The following is a 14,685-nucleotide window of genomic DNA, read 5'->3' as shown; positions in this document are numbered from 1 at the left end:
GATAGTATGAATAATTACAATCAGCAATTGTGGCGAATTTAAAATCATGAGCATACGGATTAACCTGTCAGCGTGGGACCAACAAAGTTCCGTCGCAGAAGAAAGAGCATTCGCGTGACAAAGTTTCGAATGTTCGTGTTAAAATTGTACATTCCCAGGCTGCCAGTCTCACCCTTTCCAAGCCATGTTTGTAAAGTACCTGTTTCCATTTTATTACAAAGTGACGTGAATCCGCTCGTTGAAATGTGAGGCATAAGGGGACTCCGAGATTTTTACTTTTATGTATATAATTATTTATATCATCAATTATAATGAATATATAGTTATGTACAATATTGAATCTCATTCTTTAACAATAACATCAACAACATGATTAAACAACGTTCCTCATTGGTACACAAATTGTAAATGTACAGATAAAAAAGCATTAGATGAGGTCAATGAGGCATCGAAGGTGGCGTACGCTCAGCGCGCCTTAATTTCCTCTTTATACATTTTATAATTCCCATATATATATTTTCCTTTTCGAATCATCCTGGTATTTTGTTCGATTTGTTTTGTTCTCCTCTTCTTCTTCTTCATCCTCGTCATTTCATCGTCCTCTTCCTCTCTTCTTTTTTTTTTGTTATCTTTTTTCTCGGGTTTCTTTATCGTTAATTATATATACTTCGTTTATATACACACGTTCCACATACACACAAAATGCGCACGTGTAGTTCGTGCGCCGCACGAAAATACGATTACGGGTGATGATATCGATTGAATCGGTGCATGATTTAATTATTAAAGAGTGCACGAATAATTTGTATCCCGCGAGCAGCCAGGCACGAGTATCCCGTCCAGATAGTGAAAGAAACCATGTGTGAAGAACGATCGTTGATTCTCTCCACTCGTATCATAAGTAAAACCGTCCAACTAAACACATCTATAGTTAAGAAACGGAAAAGAAAAGGGCAACATCGAGAAATGAGGAGAAACATCGAAGTCCTAATAACATTCACGCTTTCACGAAGTAAAATTCTATTCACCTGGCTCGTCCCACGCGACGCAAATCTCGATCGATCATCTAAAACTCTACACAAGGCTCCGACAAATTTCTTCTTTTTTTTTTTTTGTGTCACTTAATGAACGACTTCCACAAACTCTAACGTACGAATTTTTTTTGTTGCTTCGTATATAATCGCAGCAAGGCGAGGCAGGGTCACCGAGAGTTCTTCATCGTGGTACACGCGAGTCTAAACGCCGCTATACTTGCCAAAGAATCCTACGGAACTTAAAATCGAGCCATACGAAACAGACATCACTCGAGGACGATAAAGCGCGACTCGAGAGTCGCGGCTTCTTCCTTCTCTTCGCGCCTTGAGAATTTCTCTTTCCCGCGGCACCTCCGCTCAGTCTTCGAGAAATCGAGTTTCCGGAAAACGAAGGAACTCACTTTCAGTTTCAAGCTACATGGTTTTGCCGGTGGGACCTAATTTGCGGCTGCCGAATTTTAGCGACAGCGTAGAACGCCAACGAGTCCCTCGATTATATACACGTACTACGGGAACGTTCTTCCAGGATTTCTCGATGATCGACACGAAGAGACGTCGGCTAATAGAAAAAAAGGAGAAGCAGAGTCTGACATCTGCAGACTAGTACCATACGCGTGAACAGTCAATGATTGCTCCATCATCGGAAACGACTGTAGATTCTGCGGAACCATTCGTGACAGGCTTTCAGCTTCCCGCGTTACCCTTCAGGCTCAGCGCCACTCAGCTCTGGTAATTCGAACGGGATGAGAGTAGCAGTGCTGGACAAATGTGTATTTGAAAGATACAGATATTAGAGGTCCATGATTTTCTTTATTCTTCTCTTTTTTCTGCGATTGCATTACCATGGATAATGCGAAATAATAATTTCTTTGCGTAACATATGAAAATTACTTTGAAACGTTTATTCGATTCTGCAGATTTAGAAGTTAGGTAGAAACTTCCAATAATTGATCAAAATGAATGTTTTCTTAGTTTCGTGTGATTATTAATTTCATGTAATTTATCAAATATTTAGCTCAACTATTTTGAAAACTATGTTTGCATTCGCATTAGTGGGCTTAAGTAGAGAAGCGATGTTTTCCCCTTAGTCGATTTTCTACTCAATTTCTATTTTTTAAAACTATGTTAATGCTTAAAAGAATCACTTGAATAGCAGCATTTCATATAAATATTTCTAATTCACTGATGCACCTCGCAGAAAATGAATTTTGATATGGCACTGCACACAACCAAAGCGTCTTCAATGGTAATTTCCTGTAGCTTCCATTTCGAACACATCCAGCAGTACTACAAACGTAAACGTTTAGAAGATCTACGAATCAATACACCTATTTGAGAAACGCTCCTACGTTCCCACGTTTCCCAATCGCCACTTCCCGAGCTTCCCTCCAAAATGAGAATTTCTCGCAACCATCCCCCATCCCTGCAAAAGCATTCTTCCGACCTGTAGAGAACGGGGAAGCCGAGTGGAAAGCGTGCCAGTATGTACAGTAGTCCTTCGTTTCTATCGACGCCTTCATCCCAGAGTCCGCCAGTCGATAAAAGGAACGCTCGCGTCGTTTACCTTACACTGCCAAAGAAAGGTCGGTTAACAAACGATTTCTGTTTTTAACTCTCTCTCTCTATATATATATACATACACAAAACGATCAATCCTATAAAACGAAAGAAGCTAGAGTCGGAGAACAGAAACAGTAACTAACGACACTTTTGTGCGGCTGACGCTGCGCATTCTCTTTGCACTCGACGAGAGAGCCCTTTCTCGCCTTTTTAATCGAGCCCTACGTAGAAAGTTATATACAACGATATAACACGAACTGCAGTGGCAGTGAATAGTGCACATGGATATTGCAAAACAGCAGCAATGGCGGTGGTGGCGGCGACTCTTAATCGTGATACACGGCAGCGTCTACCACAGCTACTTGTATATCCTTCGTCCTCGGTAAAATTCGCTTCGCTCCGCTTTGCACGCTCGTTAGATTTAATCTAGTCCATCGCCGTCGACGATCCTGGCCGCGAGTCGACGTTTTCGATGTGTGCCGTGCTGGTCGTCGTTATACACCCCCGTCCCTAACGCCAATGCACTTTACGACAGTGTTCCTGCGCGTTACTGTCCGGGCCGCAAGAGAACCGAACCGGCGTCTTCGTCTGGCCCGTACCCTCCCACGTCTTCCTCGTGTCTTCGCGCATTCTCGTCGGTTTTGTAAGTCGTTTTTACACAGTGTGTGTCTCTCCGTAGATACGTATCGTTGTGACCGTGTTTGTGTTCCTTTTTATTTTTATCTTCATCTTCGAGCGGATGAGTATACACGCGCGTGCACGCCTCTTTGTATGCACTCTCATACGTGTGTGATTACGTGTGCGTGTTTCGAACTCATGTTTTTTTCTTCTAGCACGTATATACGCACATGTTTGGGGTGTGCGAATGCCGGGAGAGAGTGATAGAGGGAGAGGGGAGAGAGGGGGAGAGAGAGAGAGAGAGGGAGAGAGTGTGTTCGTGTATAGGTGTATCTGTGTATTTCTCTTAAGTATATTTTCTTTCATCCCTGTAAATATATATATATATAGACACTACACATATATACACATGTATGCATACGTACATGAATGTATACATATATATGTACGTTTGTATATACACACACACACGTGAGTTTCACAAAAATATATAAAAGAGAGAGTGTCTATGTATACACATATATGTGCATATATACCTAGAATGTATATATATGTATATGTATATCTCGACGCGTAGTCGATTCTTTACTCAAAGTCGTGTGGAAAATGGTGTTTTGTTATTTTATATATATATATATGTATATACATATGTGTATATGCTGCACATGTATATATATAGATACACACACACACACTCACACATGTGTCTGTATAAATGCATATATATATACGTTCACGTATAGAACCTGTACAAAGGGTTTGATTGAGATTTGTCGTCCTTAGTCACAACACAAGACACACGGGGTATAGGTTAGACGTAGCCTCGCACTCCCGTTCACATGTGCTCCGTTGTGCCGCGGCACATCGTTTGCAAGTGATCCAACCTAAAACTATGTACGCGAGGTGATTCCTCCAGCTAAAACAGGCGATAGTCTTTTCTTCTAAGATAGAACGAAAGCGGGGGAATTCGTCGTGTGATTTAGTAAAATCTACTTCCTATGTCTGTGCTCCGATGGTGCTGCTATGTTTACCGAACGTAGTTCTCCCGTTTCGTTTCAATCGATTCACGTGAGAACACTGCGAATAAAGAAATGCGCTAGTATCGTAGGAATTTGCGGGAACAAATTCTTTAATACATGCACACAGCTCTGTACGTTAAACACTGTATTCGTCTAATGTACGTGTAAGTATAAAAAGGTATCAATTGTCAGTTATTGAAACAACAGATTTGAAATATAAATACTGAATATGCTGGTGTACTTTGAAAAGATTGTACTAATCAGTACTTAAATAAGTACTTATATAATTCAACGATGGAAGCCATAAGATTCATTTCGCTAAACCACACAACGTTTTCCATTTATTATTTTTTTTTAGTATTTTCTGTCTCGTAGCTAAGGGTTGCAGCCTGTTGCAGATGGAGGGATCACTTTGCATATTGCATGTATACATATAGATGTACATGTATGTATACGTGTTTATCTGTTGCAGACAAGGCAAGGTAGAAAATCACGATATGAGAGACGGACACGCGACTGTGCCCTGCGAAGTGAACGATGGTTTTATGTGAAAGGACCAAAAGGTCTCGATGAAATTGATCTCAATCAATTTTCGTATCTCTTCTGTTTCTTCCTCTATCCTTCTCCTCCACCTTCTTATTCTTCGGTTTCTTCGTTCTCTTCATCTTTACACAGTTTACTGTAGAACGACAATATATTCATCTGTTCTGTACCTATTTACATGCTTGCGGATGAGCTACCAGCGATGGTATACGTTATAGTCGCGGAGGCGATTACAATCCCTCAGCGATCAGCCTTGTAGGTGTCCTCAAGCGTTTAAGGTTAAGCTGCATGCTTCGCACCGTTTTAGGTATAATATCTCCTCTTCTCCTCTGTAATTGTAGTTTTGAAGGGATGGGGAGTGGAATTTGATCACACAGTTTTACACTTCACAGTAAGCCGTTCAAGTTCGTGTATCGCCCACCGTCGGCGACGATACGTTTTGTATCTTACGAAGATTTAGAGAGCGTAACGTGTAGCTACCCTCGGACCGTGTTTCATCATGCCGCTTCCCGTTTCCCTTCGCCTTTTCTCCCACTTCCCTTGGCGGACATTTAGCTCCTCTGCTGATCTTCTATCACCTCCCTTTCTCGCCGGTTCAACGGGACTAGGATATATCATGTGTTTGTTACGACCACGTCCCAACGTAAATATGTCCGGTTGCGATGTGAAGAAATGAACCGCGCAGCAATGAGTGGCGAGGAACGAAGAAATCTGCGGACACTATTAAGGGGAAACCGATCCAGCTGCGAATATCGAGAAAACAACCGCTGGCGAACATGTGGCCAGCGGATTAAAACGGACGTGTTGATGACTTGCTCTATGGACGGGGCTCGCGATAATTCGTTGAGGACATTGTGACGTCGTACCAAAATGCCAGCCAGCGAAGATGATTCGGTGGATCCGTTGGGATGACGGGCGGGCATGATGGCTTCCTTTGCACGATTATATGTAGGAATAAGGTCCATCGGTGAGGGCGCTACACAACAACAGTCAGGAGGCGTCGTCCTTTCCTCGGGCCCCTCTGCTTGGCTTGTATTCGAGACCTGGGTCGAACTGCATCAATACGAACACCTGCAGATTATAGAAAAAAATGTGAATAAGTTACCACTATGTTAAAAAAACATGCATAATGAAGCAGTCGATTCTTTTAAGTCTCTTTAGATTGTATCACTGCGTAATAGACTTAGGTGTCTCGACCTACAATTAGCACCTCTAATAGCACCTAGCGGCGTTTTTGTGACTTTTACTGGGTAGTTCTTCTGGCCGCCGCAAGAGGTGTATTATGCGCAAAATGTCAGCCTCATATGGCTTTTCTCCTTGGGCGCCAATCTAGCGGCCGCCAGAGGAACTAGAAAGAAATAATCGCACATCCCCAGGGAGTCGGAATACCTGTCCATTACACCGTGAATTGTATCATAGTTATTTAACCTTACTATCTCCCTCGGGTCTTTCTCGACCCAATTGTGTCCACATTCCTGTAACCCTACTATCATGTTCTTCGAGTCTTCTTTTTTATCCAACTGTGTTCTCATTTGCTTAACCCTATTATTACGTCCTTTGGGCCTTTTTCCGCCCAATTGTGTTCTCATTTTATTAACCTTACTATTACGTCCTCCGGGTTTCTTTTTCAGCCACTCACGTTTTCGATTCATCGTGAAGCCTTCTAACTTTGAAAAAAGTATAAGGAAGTTGTGCTAGTTTACATTTCTCTTTCATTGGCACACTATGTTAAGTGTATAGCTAAACTAAATGCCCTAACAGAGATAAAAGTCTACACTCTACACGATTCTATAGTACCACAATATTGAAGTGTGCACAAAAATGGAAGCAGAAGATTTGGAAAACTTTTTGTAATACGAGTATGAAAACATTAAATAGAAGCAGGCAAATCACTTGCATTACCTTCGCCGAAATTAGACTATTAGACTAACAGTTTTGATTTTTTGACCCATGTTACTTGAACACTTCATACTCAGCTGATTGTGAGTGTAACGTGACCATTCGTTCCCGATTTCCGGGGACAGTCCCCAGAACACGATTTGTGCCCCGGTAATTTTTATCCCCAATTTTGTCTCCAATTCTTAATATAAGTTAATCATTCCGATTCTGTATTTTTTCCTTTAAAGTTAAAACACAATCAGTATGAAACCGAAGCCACGAGTTGGCCATGAAAATTCTACTAATTTGGCAACAGTGTAACCGAGCCTATGAGGAGTAGAGATGGTCCCTAAAAACAATATCTCCTTTCCCCGGAAACCCCAAGAAAAAATGGCCACCTTAGCTTAGTATATAGTGTATATATGTACTATCTACACCGCAAGACCTACATGCATCGTGTAAATCAAGTTCGTCGATTTAAGGAAAAATTTTGTTTAGTACCTGATCTGTAGGTAACAACGTAAAATCATCCGGGGGGTTCGTGATGACGTATCGCTTAGAAGAGGCATCGCAGGACGAGCTGGTGTCTCGAAACCTACAAGATTTAACGAACGATTAGTCGCATGAAATAACGGGGGGCGGTCCGTAACGTACGACCTAAACTAAATAATACACCATGTACGATATAAAAAGTAAACTAAACTAAACGTTGGTGACTGTAACTAAGCACTAAACAAACAGATGACACAAAGAGACAGATATAAAAAATGATAGGTATTTGTTGGATGAAGGCAACTTACGATCGTCGTTTCTTTTTCATGATGCAAAAACGCAAAATGCAAAAGTATGCGGCAAAAATCAAAAGTTACAGAGTAAAGTACGAGAATGGGATAGTAAAAGATAATCAATGGCAGTGTAACAATTGCGGCAGCCAGATGAGAAATATCTTTCTTTCTTTAGAGATAAGATACGTGTATAATGTTCATGTAGAGATAATCCAATAAATACCATCGAGAGAAGGAAAAAAGTCCGGTACCTGTACCTGTACAGACCAATGCACAGCATTCCATACGACTTTAATGCTGCGACAAAGAGGTCACCGTACTTGCCTCCTTCGCCATATTGGGCCAGCGGCCCGTCATACAACGCGATTTGACCAACCCGACATCGATCTCTGTTGGCCAGGCTGTCGGCCGTACTGTAAGTCACAATAGAATTGTCAGAAATACATGAAATGACGGTCAATATTATTAGGTCCGTGTATAAGTAATTTCGGTTATGTTCTAAACTCAGGGCCGGCATGAACTTTTGCGGGGCTAAGTTCTAGAATTGTTCGGGGCCAAAGATAAAGCATTCATATGTACTTCTAAATTTGATTATAATAAATATCTATACATAGGGCCCCGCAAAATTTACGATGAGCTTTTCGTGGACCCCGGGGCCATTTAGAGAAATTTTATAATAGGGCCCCGCAAAATTTACGATGAGCCTCTCGTGGACCACGGGGCCTTTTAAAGAAATTTTATAATAGGGCCCCGCTAAAATTTACGATGAGCTTTTCGTGGACCACGGGGCCTTTTAAAGAAATTTTATAATAGGGCCCCGCAAAATTTACGATGAGCTTTTCGTGGACCACGGGGCCTTTTAAAGAAATTTTATAATAGGGCCCCGCTAAAATTTACGATGAGCTTCTCGTGGACCGTGGGGCCTTTTAAAGAAATTTTATAATAATAAATATCTGTGCATTGGGCCTCACAAAATTTACGATGAACTTTTCATGGAACGCGGAGCCTTTTAAAGAAATTTTATAATAATAAATATCTGTGCATAGGGCTCTGCAAAATTTACGATGAGCCTTTCGTGAACCGTGGGCCTTTTAAAGCAGGGGCCGAGTTCCGGGGAACACGCTGAACCCGTCTCGCGCCGGCCCTGTCCAAATTCTAAAGCCTTTAAATGTAAGTAAACTAGAATATTTTTATTTTACTCTGTATTATTTCGATAATGTTTATTGACTGTCGGTAAGACTGATGTAAATAAGTGAACGTAGCTTTTCCTTGGTTACTGAAATAAACACCTAATTTGTCTGAAATTGGGTTTCCCTATTACACCAAGGAAAATCGGATGCAGAAGCAACTAGAATTATTTTTTAGACTTGTGGTGAACCTGTTTTATCTGAAAGAGTATGTCGAAATTGGTTTAGGAAATTCAAAAGTGGCCTCAGGAAATGCAAACAAACGATCTATAGGTATTATTGGTATAAATGTACTTAATAATAAAAAAATGAATTACTTATGCACCGACCTAATACATGCGCATATTTTTAGGACGATCTCGAATGTAACTTACCTGTAACCACCTCTTAAACCTGCTCCCTCAGCCAAAATTAATTCTAACTCGGGCGTTGCTCCACCGGTGATCAGCGACCGGATCAAAGTCAGCGCGTTCTGGTTAAAGTACGTCTGAAATTAAGAGATAATGAACATTATGTACAAGATACTATTTGCTGCTATTAGACAGACAAGAATATTGATTAGAAAAAACAACTTTTGTAATGGTTAAGACGCAAAACGGTCTGAGCTTTTTAATAGCGGGCCGATTTTTAAGAATCTAACGGATAATTGCAAATTGTTTTACATTTGCTAATTAATTGACATTTTGTATTGCTTTGGTAGATCCTTTTAGTGCCACTGATGATATTATGGTGTGCAATTCTCATTCTCACTTGGAAATAGTCAAATGCTTCAGTTTTTGTTTTCATTGCAAATATTATTGAATGTATGCAAATGTGTAGAAAGTAGACACAGAAGGTGACACGCATATTTTTTTAAGTAACGATGTCTGATGTAGGTAGTTCTTCGGAATATCGAATATAGAAACTATTAATAATCATAGAATAGGTACTATTGATATGTTTGCTTATATAACGCATGTTTTAACCTATACAGAGTATCCCAAAATTGAGGGACAATCCGGAACATCCTTTACCGTTGTTCCGCGCCGCGCAGGTTAAAGCCGAAACAGCTGAGCGCGCGGTGGCGTGCGAGCAGTGACTGCTCCACGCTCAACTGACTCGGCTTTAAACCGCGCGCTCCGAACCTTGGACCGCTAAGATTCAACTGTTAATATCTCGAGAATGAATCCTCAGATCTCAAAACGGTAAAGGACTTTTCGATGTCTTTTTGCATCAGCATATTGAATGTTCGGGATTGTCCCTCAATTTTGGGACACCCTGTACAACATTATTAGAGTTCACTTATGCAGACGTGGCAGTGACTAATTAAACGTTACGTGGAACGAAAAATGCCTTATATTCATATCCAAGGCGGTATACCTACGGGAAGCTTAATATTATCCATATGTTTGCCTTGTAATGCAATGTCCATACTTTAATAGAATTTAATAAAAAATGCACGATTCTTTGAAGACTATCGACACATACTGAAGTAAATAAATGTTCACGTCTGCGAAACATAGTAAATATATAATTGCAACTGTAAATATGTAGAAATTAAACTCTTCTTTGAGGTCGTTAAATGCATGATAAATACGAAGAGATTCTGGAAACTTAGCGCAGCAGTTTACGTTATGATTCAGATAATACAAACTATTAAGAGTTATTAATATCAATTTCATAACGTCACTAACCGTTGACATTAACGAGTCTAACACGCTGACGGCAAAGGCAGTGCCGCAGGCGAAGGGTTGGGTGAGGTAGAGTTCCGTATCCGGATCATCGTCGTCGTCCTGGTCAAGGAACTGCACGTTGCTGTCGTTCACGAGTTCTAAAACGCAATCGGACATTAGCAACATCGTCGTTCTCAAACGGCAGAAATTGAGATAAGGTCTGGATACCTGTTATCATTGGCACGTTTGCTCCATAAACGGATCCACGTCGCTGTAAAACAATCGGGCTGCCAACTGCAGTCAAATTACCTTGCTCATTATTTGCTGGAATTGCCACTTAACATTTAATTGTGTATACAAAATGAAGCACGGAAAGTTGCGGCAAACATTAAAAATTAAATTCACCGACTATCACGCCGATACGTACCTTGGCTAAGCACGCCAATCGTGTCGTCAAAGGTCATGGCCTTGATATTAAGGGACGCGAGAATGGCCTCCTTGTCGGCGAGGGTGGGGTCATCATTGCTAGGCACTTTAGCCGACAGGATGCAACACATATCGCACAGATTAACGTTAACGGCACGCAAATCTGCTCTGCTTAGTGGTGAACCCTGCAGGAACAGTATGCAATTTAACGTACAGTGTTGTACGAACGGATAGGCACAGCACGCGGTTCAATACATCAATGCTCCGCAACCTTTTCTCACCCTCGGCACACATAAGCCCTTTCCAGAATTCCGCGGTACATCACAAGCAAAAATACACAAAACATGTACAAGTTACAAAGTGTATATACAAATATTACATTTATTTATTCATTGTTTTTTATATATCACGTATAAAAAACTGCTGCCTTATCTGATCCGCTGCGGCAGCGGATCCACCGCGGTTCAGCAGTTTTTTTATACATGGTGGCTTATGGGCAGTGTTATCTGATCCGCGGCGGATGCGCTCCGCACCGCGAAATTCGCGTTGGTCTGGGGGAGCCTTTATATGGGCTTTGCCATATTTGGGCACCTCGGGCAGTCTCGCCAGTATTCGCCCGTCTACGGTAGAACTGGAGGAGAGCGAGCGCAAGACGAGCGCAAGACGAGCGCAAGACGAGCGCAAGACGAGCGCAAGACGAGCGCAAGGCGAGCGTGAGGCGAGCTCGCGAAGCATTGTTACTTTTCCTAACTGACGAAGTCGCCACAACGCGTGACAGAATTGTACTCAACCATACTGAAATAAATTATATTTGAACGGCTACAAACTGCCTCTCAATCAATCGCACAAATTTAAATTGGCGTGTAATCGCGTACCTAGTACGCGACAAAGTCCAAGTAGAAGTGGGGGAAACATTGAAACAATAAAATTCAACATAGCATTCTATATGAAGATCTGAATTGGTGAATGAGATGGAAGAAAACACAAGGTAAATGATGATAGGATACAATTTAAAAATCAGGAAAGAATATTTACATTCAGCACCGATATCTTCGGTAGATTCTGCAACATTTTCCACTCGCGGCGGATGTAGTCCACAGACCCAACTATCACTACGTGTTTAAGCTCGTGGTAATGGAAATTGGAAGCTCGTAATGGCATGACAAGGTTTCTCAGTCCGATGAGGGGCGAGTCAGGATCGGCGAATAGACAGACGACGACGTGCCCGTTGAGGACAGTCATGGCCGCCTGGTTACGATCCAGTATGCAGTCTTCGAGGTTGCGGGATGGACTCCAGTGGAACATGCCCGTCGAGTCGTACTTCATTTCGGTCTTCTCGAAGTCGAAGTCTTTCGCCTGGTCGTCGGCTATCCCGACTTGGAGACCACCGTTGTTGTTCACGTTCGTGCCGCCCGAAGCTCTGCTCGTCGGCCTGAAAGTTTTAGCATAGCATCTTAAACGATATACAAGGCTGAAACATTGGTATATTTACTTTGATCGGAAATCAAAGGCCAAGCATATTGGAGCGAATAAGTACGCGGGGCACTATTCATAGACTGCGTACAATCTGGGAAATCATCGTTGGAAACATTGTATCCCGTGTAGAAAATGTTCTACAGGCCAAAATAGAGTGAAAATCAAGAATGGTGAAATTGCGTTTGAGGCTTCGTTTTCGAGTTATTAAATTGTTTAAGATACGCTTCAGAAGAGTCTGACGCGAAGGATTTAGACTACTTCTCATCGTGCCTAACGCGGTAACTATTACTGCGCGCTCGCAGTAGTCTCAGGACTGGGCACCTCCGGCCGCTCTCCGACTTACCTACGCCGCTGAGCCGTTGGAAAGCGACCCCCACCATACTCGTTTGACTCCAATACTCTACTGGTGGCTCGCGGGCCGCATATAGCTCCTACTCTTATACGGCCTGATTTATTAGTAGCGTTTTATTTTTCCAATGTAAATGAAAAAATAGATGAAAATACAGGGTGCTCCAAATGAGTTAAGAAGAGCAATGATGTCAGATCTTTTCTTGTACAGCAGGCCTGCCCTTTACGGTGCAAATACCTCTTCAAGTTCTGGGACCCGGGCAACAGCCGAGTGCGGAACTCTTACGATGCTAACCACAGCATGGGCTGCGGGAGAACTGCAAGACTGTGCGTGCGGCCATACTGGCTCGTACTACGAGTCTATACAGCTGGGCCTTGCGCGCATGGGCGTACACACACTCTTGCAGCTTTCCCAAAACCCACGCAACGGTTAGCAAGGTAACAGTTCCGCGCTCGGCTGTTGCCCGGGTCCCAGAACTTGAGGAGGTACTTGCACCCAAAAGGGCAGGCCTGTTGTACATTAAATTCTCGTTACCAGCCCGACGAACGGGGCTGGCGGCGGGCTCGTAGCGCGTTGTGGACAATATTCCGCGCGGCCAATGGCGCAAGTGAGAAAAACGAAGAGCGAGCTAGAGGAAACGAAAGAGCCTCTCGCTCGTCCCCGGGTTCCCCCACTCTTGTCTGAAGGATTCCAAGAAATGGTGGGGATAGTCGCCGGGCTTCTAACGCATGGTAGAAACGGGCTGGTAACGAGGATTTGCTGTATTTGATCGTATGTCGTCATTGTTATTTTAGTAATACAGCTTTGGTATGTATTCCTTTTTTTATTACAATAAAACATTTATGCTACAATACGCTCATAATTATAATCAACGTATATATGACCGCAGTCGTAGGAGTAAAAAGAAGGGACGTAGAGTGATTGCTACTCTGCTTATACCTAGTGGAGGAACCGCCTGACTGGGAGTGGGGACTGTGCGGCCCCTGGCGGCGAAGAAGTTGCACAGCTCCTAATTAACCTCTCAACAACCGCCTCAGTATCTCGTACGGACCCTAAGTTTTTCACTGATCGCCACCTGCGTATCTCGTACGGACCCTAAAGGACTAATTACACCTGTCAATTCCGTGTTAGTACTGTTCCGGCGTACCAGTGGTAAGAAGAAGAGCGGCGTAGAGGGTCTCTTCTTCTACGTACTGACACGGAACTAACAAGTGTGTTTAGACCTTTAGACCTTAAAGCCGTATTTCCTATGCATACTGCCCGGGCGCACAGTGGAGGTTTCCGTTCCGAGGGTCCGGGCCGCACGGTCAGATTTTCGTTTCAGGGGTCGGTCCTTGAGGGCTTAACAATAAGTCCCTCGCGTCAGAAGCTTTTTACGCGTACTTTCAACAATTAATAAGTCAGAAACGATGCTATAAACGCAATTTCGTAATTCTTGATTTTCATCTTATTTTGATCTGTAGAGTCAGCTCCTATAAGGATGCCCACCTCTAGCCGTGCACCCTGTACATGAAGTATAGCTGCAAGCTGAAGAGACTGTTCGTGAAGGGTATTATATGGTAAGGGAGTATTGTCCATAGGTGGGGTCTCTTACGGGTCTTTACCTACGGGTCTTTTCACGCGTCATGTCCAGTTTGTGGGGAGGTACACAACTATCGTTCATATGCATGAAAGCAAAGGCAGAATAGGGGAAGATGGCTGAGCTCGGGAACTTGCAGGAGAAGTCCGATAACTCGAAAATGCAAAAGGATTTGATAGTTTGCAGAAATGCAACTTCTTTTTTGTTTTGGTAATGAAACGAATCTATGTGTAGTCTGATTTTTCGAGAGTTGAGACCTGAGGCGGGTCCCTCGGACGGAGCGTGGTTAAGGAGGAACCAATGGTAAGCTATGGATTGTGTGCGGCGTAGCGTACCATTGGTTCCTCCTTAACCACGCTCCGTCCGAGGGACCCGCCTCAGGTCTCAACTCTCGAAAATCAGACTACAGTGATGGAAATATCTTAAAAAAATTGCGAGTTTAGTTTTAATGCGAAACCGTAGAAAATATCGAAAAAAGGTAAATACAAAGTTTCGTGGCTCTCGATGACTTATAACATGGAGCTGAGAAATTCGTGAGAATAATAATCTTTTCAAAATTCATCACCATTACAATTGTTT

The 14,685-nt window shown here is 42.6% G+C and overlaps 2 protein-coding genes across 51 annotated transcripts in view; one reads left to right on the top strand and one right to left on the bottom strand.

Moving 5' to 3' along the window:
- The window catches only part of LOC143376209 (uncharacterized), a 1,054,554-nt gene that overhangs the window by 831,123 nt on the left and 208,746 nt on the right, over nucleotides 1-14,685 (top strand). The window lies entirely within an intron of this gene.
- Nucleotides 188-14,685, bottom strand: part of Slo (calcium-activated potassium channel slo) — a 228,869-nt gene continuing 214,371 nt past the window's right edge. For 33 of the 50 annotated variants that reach the window (XM_076826209.1, XM_076826208.1, XM_076826207.1 and 30 more), the window contains 8 exons: nucleotides 11,738-12,134; nucleotides 10,704-10,887; nucleotides 10,505-10,600; nucleotides 10,298-10,434; nucleotides 8,999-9,111; nucleotides 7,689-7,850; nucleotides 7,154-7,247; nucleotides 188-5,845 (listed from right to left, as the gene is read on the bottom strand). In XM_076826209.1, coding sequence (XP_076682324.1) covers nucleotides 5,765-5,845; nucleotides 7,154-7,247; nucleotides 7,689-7,850; nucleotides 8,999-9,111; nucleotides 10,298-10,434; nucleotides 10,505-10,600; nucleotides 10,704-10,887; nucleotides 11,738-12,134 — 1,264 coding nt within the window. In that variant the 3' untranslated portion in view covers nucleotides 188-5,764. The remainder of the gene's footprint in view (nucleotides 5,846-7,153; nucleotides 7,248-7,688; nucleotides 7,851-8,998; nucleotides 9,112-10,297; nucleotides 10,435-10,504; nucleotides 10,601-10,703; nucleotides 10,888-11,737; nucleotides 12,135-14,685) is intronic. The other 17 variants (XM_076826249.1, XM_076826246.1, XM_076826252.1 and 14 more) reach the window with 3 other exon arrangements.

The sequence above is a fragment of the Andrena cerasifolii genome, chromosome 14, assembly GCF_050908995.1.
Source record: "Andrena cerasifolii isolate SP2316 chromosome 14, iyAndCera1_principal, whole genome shotgun sequence".
In the NCBI taxonomy this organism is placed as follows: Eukaryota; Metazoa; Arthropoda; class Insecta; order Hymenoptera; family Andrenidae; genus Andrena; species Andrena cerasifolii.
The sequence above is the reverse complement of the archived record's forward strand: the minus strand, read 5'-3'. Positions and strand labels throughout refer to the sequence as shown.